This window comes from Juglans microcarpa x Juglans regia, chromosome 1D (genome assembly GCF_004785595.1).
Source record: "Juglans microcarpa x Juglans regia isolate MS1-56 chromosome 1D, Jm3101_v1.0, whole genome shotgun sequence".
Lineage (NCBI taxonomy): Eukaryota > Viridiplantae > Streptophyta > Magnoliopsida > Fagales > Juglandaceae > Juglans > Juglans microcarpa x Juglans regia.
The window spans coordinates 39,613,009-39,624,350 of record NC_054594.1 but is presented as its reverse complement, the minus strand read 5'-3'; the positions used below and the strand labels follow the sequence as shown (position 1 = coordinate 39,624,350).

General features: G+C 33.1%; 1 protein-coding gene across 1 annotated transcript; it reads right to left on the bottom strand.

The window, feature by feature from the left end:
- Positions 1 to 5,901: 5,901 nt before the first annotated feature.
- On the bottom strand, positions 5,902 to 6,624 carry LOC121257169 (S-protein homolog 5). Its single transcript, XM_041158081.1, has one exon. It carries the CDS (start codon positions 6,558 to 6,560, stop codon positions 6,123 to 6,125), a length of 438 nt encoding a protein of 145 aa, XP_041014015.1. The 5' UTR covers positions 6,561 to 6,624; the 3' UTR covers positions 5,902 to 6,122.
- Between the last annotated feature and the right edge of the window lie 4,718 nt (positions 6,625 to 11,342).

Here is an 11,342-nt window from a genome sequence, read left to right as displayed (position 1 = left end):
TTGTCTTGATATTCAAAATATTTGTGGGCAAGGATGTGATGGTGCTACTAATATGCATGGTGAATGAAAATGATTGCAGGTATTATTTCTTAAAGATTGCTCATATGCATACTATGTTCATTGTTTTGCTCACCGATTACAGTTAGCATTAGTTGCTGCATCTAGAGAGGTAGTTTATGCTCATGAGTTCTTCTCAAATTTGAATTTCATTATCAATGTGGTGGGCGCTTCATGTAAACGTCATGATGAACTACAAGCTGCTCAGGCAACACAAATTGCACATATGATAGCTATTGATGAACTTGAAAGTAAAAAAAATGAGCTAATCAAATTGGCACTATCAAACGAACTGGTGATTCTCGTTGGGGTTCTCATTTTTATTCTATTTGCAGTCTACTACGAATGTTTGGAGCCACTTGCTCGGTGCTTGAAAACATAATAAAAGAAAGATCCACTTACTCTCAATGCGGGGATGCAAACATCATTCCAATTTATATTTATTTTGCATTTAATGAATGAAATCATGGGTATTACTGATGTTCTTTGTCAATTTTTGTAGCAAAAATATGAAAACATCTTGAATGCTATGAATATGGTTTCTACTACGAATGTTTGGAGCCACTTGCTCGGTGCTTGAAAACATAATAAAATAAATATCCACTTACTCTCAATGCGGGGATGCAAACATCATTCCAATTTATATTTATTTTGCATTTAATGAAGGAAATTATGGGTATTACTGATGTTCTTTGTCAATTTTTGCAGCAAAAATCTCAAAACATCTTGAATGCTATGAATATGGTTTCTACTATAAAAGGACTCATCCAAGAGTTGAGAAATGAAGGTTAGAAAAATTTGCTTAAGAATGTTGTCACTTTTTTCAAGAAATTTGATATTGACATTCCATAATTGAGCTTTCGTTATGTCCAAGGTCGTGGTTGTCATCAACGAGATCACATTACGATAGAGCATCATTATCATTTTGAAATATTAGTGCTACTATAGACTTTCAGATGCAAGAGCTTGAAATAGGTTTGGTGAAGGAGCGACAAAACTTTTAACCTGACTCAGCTGTGGATCCAAAGGATGCTTATAAAATCCTTTAATATTGATGATATCTGTCATCTTGTAAAAGAGCATTATCTTCTAAATTTTTCTGAGAATGAGAAAATTAATTTAAGGTTTCAATTGAATTATTTTGAAGTTGATGTGCTTACTAATCCGAAGTTTCAGACTTTGTCATCCATTACAGATTTATGTCGAAGATTGGCAGAGACAGAGAAATTAAAGGCATACTATCTTATTGATAGATTGATTCGTCTTGTAATTATTAATGTAATTATATCAAAGATTGGGTTGATATAATTGTAAATATTAATGTAATTATTAATATTGGGTTGACTAATCCGAATTCCCATTTCTCAATTTCCTGCCCAAATTGTCTGTACTTTCCGTGACAATATCAAACATGCAGGCAATAAAACAGGAAAATATATATATACTGGTAAAACAACTAAATTCCTTGAGATCATCAGTCGATCATCATGCATGGCAACGTAAACATGATGATCTGCAAATAGAAGAGAAATCCATGATGATCATGATCATCTAAAAACCTCCTGACTGAGAAATCACTCAGTTTGCCACGTTTCTTTTCTAACCCAACTAGAGTTATCCCAGCTGTGAAAGAAGCCATTATCCTTTACCAGCCAACACACAGTCTCATTACGCGCATCTCTTTGGGGCTGAAACGCATGCCAGGAAGCAAAGAATCTGAACCATAGAGCTTGACAGTAATATATTTCATTTTTTTCAACCGTCCACCTGTAATCGTCCCCGACTTTGAGCACCTCCTCCCCAAGCCGCACATGCATATTTTTCGACTCGCATTGGATCTTCAACGGATATAATGAGCTCTTTGGCAAGCCATTCATGACATGAACAACGGTCAAGTTATTGTGATCTTTCACTGCAGATGCTATTACGAATAAAGCAGTAGTGCATGCAAGAACAAGTTGGAAGACATGATCAAAGCCGCTCCGAGTTGTCATTTTTGTGATGAAGACGGTCATGCATGCATGTACGTACAGTACTGCAGGGATTAATACCCAGATCTTCCGACTAATTAATTATAATAAAATATCGATGGTGGGGATCTGTACTACTTTGCATGCATGTTAGTTTCCTGAGATCTTGCTGATTCCCCTTATTATATAAATATATATATACATATAATATATATATATATAAATATATATATATATATATATTATTAGAGAACGTACTTTTGGAGAAATTTATGGATTGTCGGTTAAAATAAAAAGAAAAAAAGCCAGCTGGTCTAGGACTGTAATTATATAAAATTCTGTTGGGGTACTCCTATTTTTATCGATTCCAGAAGAAGGCCAGAACTACTTTCGGTGAAAGATTAATCTCTCGTGTTATTACTCCATCTTGAGGGTACTTTAAGTTGGAAAGACGGATATTATATATAACTTGAAACTGCATGGACAAAAACTTGACAGAGACCTTATCGAGAAAATAAATATTGAAAACAAAATTTATAACCAATTAAAAGTGACGTGATAGTGAGATTCGTTGCATGAATATTAATTATATATAGCAATATGGTATTGCAGATTTTCAAGCAAGCCAGGTGATCCATGTCCATTAACGAAGCTTGATATAAATGCATGCATGCATGATAACCGATATATATTATATATATGAATTTTATTATACATTAACTATTATTCACTACAAATACCCACATCTGATAGTTTTTTTTATTTTTAATATCAGTCTCATGACCCATCACTCTAATTTCAATCTCTCTCGTCAAGCTCTCTCTCTCTCTCTCTCTCATCGTGCTTCTTTCGGGCGGGATTGAGTGGAGGGGTTGGGGCAAAAACCAGTTCACTTGTTAATGAACCTAGTTTGCCACATAGGCTAATGAGAAAATTTATTATATATATATATATGTGACTTTCTAGATAGCTTAATTTTCTTGCACTTCTAACCGTTCTAATTAAGTATAGCTTCCTCTCTAGATGGCAAGGAGTGTGTGTATATATATATATATATATATATTAGAGCAGCATGGCATCAGTCCTTCCATTAGTCCAGATCATGTGGATGCAGCTGCTCATGACAGCATCAAAGATCCTGAAATGCAGTCACATTCTCCATCGAGTGAACCTGCTTCTTGTAACAATCCTTCAGTCAAATTACTAAATAGCCCTTCTCATAGATGAGCTGTAATGTATCTTTATGTAAATTTAGAGGTAGTTATTTGTGGTGTACAGAATAGAGGTAGTACGAATATTCCTTAGTCTGTTAGTAATGTCTGTCCTTTTTAGTATAAAGCAATGGCACTGTGTAAGCAAAATGCAGAGAATGAATAAGAAGTTTTCGTGCATTCTTTTCAATTCTCTGTTCTCAATCTTGCTTTCTTATTCTTTTTGCTATTCTTACAGACATTTAGTTTTTTTTATTTTTAATATCAGTCTCATGACCCATCACTCTAATTTCAATCTCTCTCGTCAAGCGCTCTCTCTCTCTCTCTCTCTCTCTCTCTCATCGTGCTTCTTTCGGGCAGGATTGGGGCAAAAACCAGTTCACTTGTTAATGAACCAGTTGGCCACATAGGCTAATGAGAAAATTTATTATATATATATATATATGTGACTTTCTAGATAGCTTAATTTTCTTGCACTTCTAACCGTTCTAATTAAGTATAGCTTCCTCTCTAAATAGCAAGGAGTGTGTGTATATATATATATATATATATATATATATATATAAGGTACGGAAATTCCGGTAGTATTGTTGGCAGAATTGGTAAGCAAATTACTCTTATTAATTTAATCTTGTAATTACTAAGATTTATTGAGGAGGTCAAAAGAACATAAATTTAGAATTTCCCTTACAATATTTACATGATATTGTCTGGATTCAGATGATCTTCACAATTTATTGCTTAAATCTTCACTATTGATTTCTCCTTAAATTAAATTAATGTTAGTATATTTACATTAATATTTACAATTATATCAACCCAATATTAATAATTTTTTTAATATTTTATGGTATTTTGTAAGTGATGAATATTTATCATGTAAAAAAAAAATTATCGGCATTAACTACAAAATTTAGTGCCATATTGACTGGAGGGCACATGATCATCATCATTCATCATTATAAGAATAGTAACGCCTCTGCAGATGGGTGGATTAACGCCGCGTTTGTTTTTGTAAATAAGATAAAATAAGATGAGATGAGTTGAAATTAAAGTTAAAAAGTTGAATAAAATATTATTAAAATATATTTTTTAATATTATTTTTATTTTAAGATTTAAAAAAATTAAATTATTTATTTTATTTTATATTAAAAATTAAAAAAATTATAATAATGAGATAATATGAAATATTTTCTGAAAACGAGGCTAAGTTGGCAATGCCAATAGAATTTGAGAGTCCGGGGCTCAAAAAAGGCATCAAGATTCAAATTGGCCATAGATGCACTATACGTAATTTAACACCATTAGAATGGTACTGTTGGGGCATGCATATATGGCCAGCCCGCCCTATCAATAGAAGAAGGTAGAAAACTGTTGAAGAAAACAGTGCAAAGATAGAAAGATCTCCTGGATAACATAGTAGGCTCTGGATACTTACAAGAAAGAGACTGCTGCATGCCTGCCCCTAGTGCAAGGTGCCTTTTCCAGAATATTGAAAAGGAACCTGCTAGAGCCACAGAGGATTCTTACAGAGAATCTCTAGTGTGGCACTTTTGAAAGCTAGCTAGCTTTAACGTACGCCTCATGATCATCAGCTTATAGCAGAGATCACCAAAACTTCTCCTGATCTCCATATGGGATGCTACAGTACCAGGCCAGGTAACATAGCTGGGCGGGCATGCGTGACACGACATTAGCTTTTGATGAAGCATTGTGAATGATCTTGGATTTCTGAAAATGACTTGACTATTTGAGTACTGCACCACGATTATAGATCAGCTTTGTATATATGCGCTTCCAAATAAAAGGTGTACTCCCACGTCTTTGTCAAAGGCCGGCCTCAGTACTCGGAGGCTCCCACCTCGTATTTATCTCATGCCTAGCTATCTATCTATCTATCTATCTAGTTGGTCAACAAAATTATTTATGAAAAAAATAACCCATGAAATTTGGAGACTGTTTTGAACTCTAAGCTGGAGACATGATTCATCTACTTGATCAAGAAACATATTATAATATTATTTTTATTTAAATATTTGAAAAAATTAAATTATTTTTTATTAAAAAATATAATAATTAATTTTAAAATATTTATATTTAAATTATATTTAAAAAATAAATAAGATGAGATGAGATGATAAATATTTTAAATGAGATATATTTTCAAACAAGTTTAAAAGACATGATTCATGAACTTTAAGAAACATATATATTTTCCTAATATCCTATTTGGTTAAGGAATTAGATGTATAAAAACATCCCTATATATCTTTACATACTTTTTGATCTTGTCTTTTGTCTTTTTTTATCAACCACAATTGAATCCAAGAGTCCTCAACTTCTACTTCTAGCACATAAAGATTGGCGTTTTGTGCCTTTAAAGTTGCAATGCATAAAGCTCTTGCAATATCAGTACTCATCCAAATAGAAATTAAAGCAAGCATGGAAAATCTCTGGCTTTTAGCACATATATAATAAAATAGAAGGAGCCACTAATTAATTCAATTTCAGTGAAAAGTTTAACCTAACCTTGCAAATGAAAGCAGCTGATCAGACTAGTTCAACGCGTGATGGCAATAATGAGGAAACGTGGCCGGATCATGTAAAGCTCAAACAGGATATATAGCCATGCCAAACAACAAAAAGAAAGAGGCTTGTAGTCTTGCAGAAAAGAAAGGAACGTCTATTTTTTTAGAAGAAGAAGATCAAGAAGAAGTCTAGATACAGAAAATATGTCTTCAGTCAAGGTCGCTGAAACCGCAACTTCTGCTGACAAAGTCTCTGATCATTGAAATCCTCAGACAATATATAGCACAAAGCAAGGCAAGCCTGTCTGTCTGTCTCATTTTTTATGATGATCTCTCTCCAAAAACAGCTAAACAGCTAATACCAAGAAAAGTCCTTTTTCCAATTCACATCATCATTGCTGAAATAAAACCCATCCTCTTTCACCAACCAGTAGCACTTCCTAAGAAGGCCGCAGCGATAACTATCCCTGGGAACCTTAAACGCATCGAAACTCTTCCTCTTTTGGTCCCATTTCATGGTGCAGAAGAAATGAGTACTAGAGCCCCAGAAATTGGTCCTGACAACCCAGCTGAAATCGTCGTGCTCTTGGAGTGCACGTCCACCCATATCACCGTCTTTTGATGTACACCAAATTACCAAAGGCAGAGAGGAGTTGTCTGTGAATCCATTCACCACCCGCACCTCATATTCCATGCCGTTTAGGTGCTGTGGTTGTGATATTAGAGTGAATACAACAAACAATGCAATTGCAAGGGAGAGAGTGAGCAAAAGACTGATACGAATCTTCATCATGATGTCGTTGATCTGCTACTACTGGTACTGGCCTTGGCCTTTGCCTGGAGTACTGATAAATTATATATCATATGTCGGTTTATATATTCCTGTTTTTACATATTTGTATTTAATGATATCAATGCGTATTAATTGCAATACAACTCAAACCACATTAATTTCCAAAACATTGCTAATTTATGCAAATAATTAAGCCAAGTATATTTTATTTAAAAAACTGCTACATGTATAAAAAGGTTATATAAAATAAATTTATAAATTTATGTAATTTTATGAAATTTGTTAGATCTATTTTATAATAAAAAATAATTTTATAATCTAACGTATCACATCAAATCACACTAATTTATAATTCTTTTGTATTCAAAGTATTTCCCTTTTATTTATAGCTGCTCGAACGAATGCGTTGTGTAAGCAAAAATCAATCACCCATAAAAGATTGGGATCATATGTTCTAATCTCGTGATCTTTTCCCTAACATATATAGCTGCATTTTCATGGATTTCCTAATAGGGATAAACACACACTGCATTTTTCTTTCTTAATTCCATTCTTGACTTGTCAAAGGCCTTGGGATTTTAGCCCTAGCTACTACGTCTAGGTAAGCTTTTCCCTCAATTGTCCATCAAAATAGCCTCACTTTATAATCCATTTCTGCTCAATCCCATATATACACAACTATTCTTTTTAGATTTTTACACATAAAAGGTTAGCTATGCTAGCTATATATCCTGTATCTACTTTTCGTCTCTGTTTGTAATGTTTCCAGTCAAGCGTCGTGAGAGTGAGATAAATGAAAGTGATATGATCATATTATCCAACGTCACATCGCAATCACACATTTCGCTGAGGAGATAATATAAGAAATTCTCAAAATTGCATGCGATTCTTAAATATCATTCAAATACAATCCTTTAATTTTAAAATAAAAAATTACATTAAAAGATATTTTTAAATAATTTTTAAATTTTATAATATTTTTATTTAATTTTATCTCTTATTTTTTAAAATTTAATAAAATATTTTTATCAAATTATTTTATTACTATTTACAAAATTATCTAAATTAATCCTTACGATCTACTATTTTCCACATGAATTATGTTAAAAAAAAAATCGATACTTTAATATTTTTTTTTAAATTATAACGAGTCTTTAACATAATAATTATTGTTGTGTTAACACACCGACATATGCATAGTGAGTTCCGATCTTAAATTATAAACTCAATTAAAAGAAAGAAGTCAAGTCAATTAATTAGTGAGTGAACAAGATGTATATATAAAACCAACAACTTTTTTTTTTTTTTTGAGAGAGAGAGAATAAAACAAACGAGCCTTAATTGCAGTGAAATCTAGCCAAATCCAAACCGTGTACTTATGTCATTAATGTATGCATGTATCAAATTGCATGAGACAAGTCTTGGCAGCAAGCCTATTAATCAAGTTGCCTCTTAAAAAGCAACAGATTCTCAAGATCAAAGTTGTAATCATACTGGATACATTTGTCCAGGCTATATCAAGATAAGATTTAAGCAGTACTCTGGCAAAACCATCAAGATATGTGACATCTCTGCATATATTTCTAGAGGAATGTATACATTAATTATTATTTATTTTTATATTTTATATTTATAATTTTTTTATAAAATCGAATATTTTTTATAAAATATAAGATATGAAAAAATAAATAGTAATTGATGAGATGAATTTTTTATCTTTTTAATATTTCTTTTTTATGTCATATTCCGGCTATTTTATCAGTAAACAAAGATAACATCCAAGGTGTTAAAATCTTTCGAATTAATTGGTAATATTTTAATTTTTTATTAAGAAAATTAAAAATCGAATCTTTCTCTCTATGTAAAATAATAATAATAAAAATAAAAATAAAATAGATAACATCCAAGGAAAAATAGTTTGTTTTTAGGGGGTGGGGGTGGCATTGTGCCATCACGTGGCAACAGGCAAGGTATACTCTTTCTTAAATGTTAAGGTACAATTGTGGTATGAAACATTGAAAAGAGAGAGAGCTATGATTTTTTTTTTTTGTTTTTGTCTTATTGTGAGTCACTTCACACACATTGATTTCTTTCTTTAGTTAATTAAAAACCACGCAACTGTTAGAAAAGGAAAAGTCAGGGAAGGGAAAAAATCCTCCCAGATTTCGTACATTCACTGTGCCGAACTCGAAAATGTTAAAAATAGCAATGCAATTGGAAAGTGCGAAGGAAAGAAAGTATGCACAAAAGATTTTGAGATTCATATAATAATAGAAATCAAAGATTGAGATCCCGGCTTATGATCTATACTTTCAATGATATTTAAGGATTCATTTACTCAACTATAGATTTAAGAGTAGTGCTACATATTGTTATAGAGTGTATAAATATCGTCCACTCATTTAAAAATAAAATAAAATTTATTATTAAAAATTAATTTTTTTTATATGTATCCTGTATATATTTATTTTTTTTAAAATAATTACACGATATTTATGTATTTATAATTGTAACTATCATTAATTTAGATTTAATTACCCAACGCATCTGAATAAGTTACGCTTTATAGGTCATTAATTGCACCACGAAAAGCCCAAATTAGATCACTTGTTTTGAAGATTGGTTGGACAAGGTGATTGCAAAGAGATGCGAGACGAATTTTGTAAGCTGTATAAAAAAAGAAAAAAAAAAAAAAAGAGAAGTTCATTATTTTTATAAGAAACTATATTTTGCATCACTGTTATCATTCGATAATATAAGATTTTGATAGTTTTATAGTCAAAATATTAATTGGATTTGTTTTGGAAAAGTAAATGGACAGGACTGAAAGATTGATTAAAAAAAAAAAAAAAGAAGTCATCTTATTTTTAAACTTATCCATATATTTTTTAAATAAAATATATCCAATAAAATTTTACCACGATGTAAACCAAACTCGACTTGATAGTTTTAGGGTGCCAATTAACAAATTAAATAATTTAAAATGCATATTAGAAAAAAAAAATCATTTGTAAAAAATACATTTTTCCTTTATTTTCATCCACGAAAACAACGTGTTGGCCAATAATTCAAGGGGGGATTGGCACCATTGCTTATAGTGGGTGGCGCCCTGGTGGACGAGGGGGCTAGTTCGTTAGGGTGCGGCGTGCGGGTGGATGCCCGCATGTTTGAAAGGTAGCGGGGATGAGCCCAAAGTTGACCCAGGCCCGCCTGAGATATCCCCGTCCGGTCGCATCTATTTAATATATATACTAGTAATAGGATGGCCTCCAAGAGACGTTTGCTTAATGTAATTTTACTTTTTTAAAAATATTTAACAAAATTTTATCATTTATTTAATGTTAAAAGATTAGTATTTTATAAATTAAATTTGATAGTTTATTTATGATATGATATTTATATTTTAATTATCTATTTTAAATTAGTTTAAATCAGTATTTAAATTTATACCATTAGATCAAATTTAGAGACTTATGATGAATGGTTGGATTTAAATTCCCAAAACTTTCATTCTCCCCTCACTTTCCCTTTCTCCCTCTCTCCCCTTCCGCTTCAGCAGCCACATCTTCCCTCTCTCTCACTCGATCTCTTCCCTCAAGCAGTCGTGCGCCACCATGTTGCGTCACTGGCTTCCCCTCACACTGGCGACCAAACCCCACCATCGAAGCCCTTTGGCAACTCCTCCCTTAGCCGCACGCAAGCAACCCGAAATGGGTTTTAACGCACGGGTTTTCCACTATTATGCCACCACGGCTCAGCCCCAGCTCCACTAAGCACCACCACTGAGTTCCCCTCACACTGTGGACTACTTCCATGGAACATACCACCCGTAGCTCCTCCCTAGCCCTACCACGCAGCGCCTTTACACGTACTGGTTTCTCTCCATAGCACCATCGTTAGCCAAGCCCACACCATCGCACCACCACGACGACCTAGATCTGCTGCCTACAGCCCACGACACCACCACCAGCCTTCCATGACACCTCCCCTGCTCCTCCATGCCCAGTCGAGCCTCTACCTCTCCCATTTTGTGATTTTGTAAATTTGTACATTTTGTATTTTGTAGAATTAGGATGATTTACAGTGAGTTTGTGATCATCCTACAGTGATTTTGAGATGATTCACAGTGAGTTTGGTCTGTGTTTACTGTGATTTTGTGATTATTTTTGTGGTGATTTTATGATCTGTTGTGGTGATTTTGTGAAGAATATTGTTGTGAGGATGTAGAGAGGGATGAAGAAAAAAGTATAAAATAAGAGTATTGTTCATTACTGTTTATTGGGTGATAGACGCTTTTAAGTATAAGGAGATATAAGTAGATTTATAATGAAATGACATTGTTTTGAGTATTCCAAAATGGTGTCGTTTTAAGACAAAATCTTAACTATAAATATGACTCTCTCTCTCTCTCTCTCTCTCTCTCTCTCTCTCTCTCTCTCTCTCTCTCTCTCTCTCTCATTTCTCACATTCCCACTTTCAAGCCATTGCCAGTCACCAACCTCTCCTCTCTTTCATTTCTATTCCCCTCCATCTTTACTTATTCTTCTCCTCTAATTGGCAGACTGGTAGTTGTGACCGTGGGTGACGTCGTGATAGGTTTGTGAGTTTGATGACTCATGACTGCGACACTGGGCTATATAGATCTGCCCATAAATCTTTGAAGATCTGTATGACCAATAATCGCAACCGTGGCCCATGGATCTGTGCACAAATCTTCAAATCTATGTGATTCGTTGATTACTAGGTTTTGTTTATTTCTTTAATTTGATCTATAATTTTGTA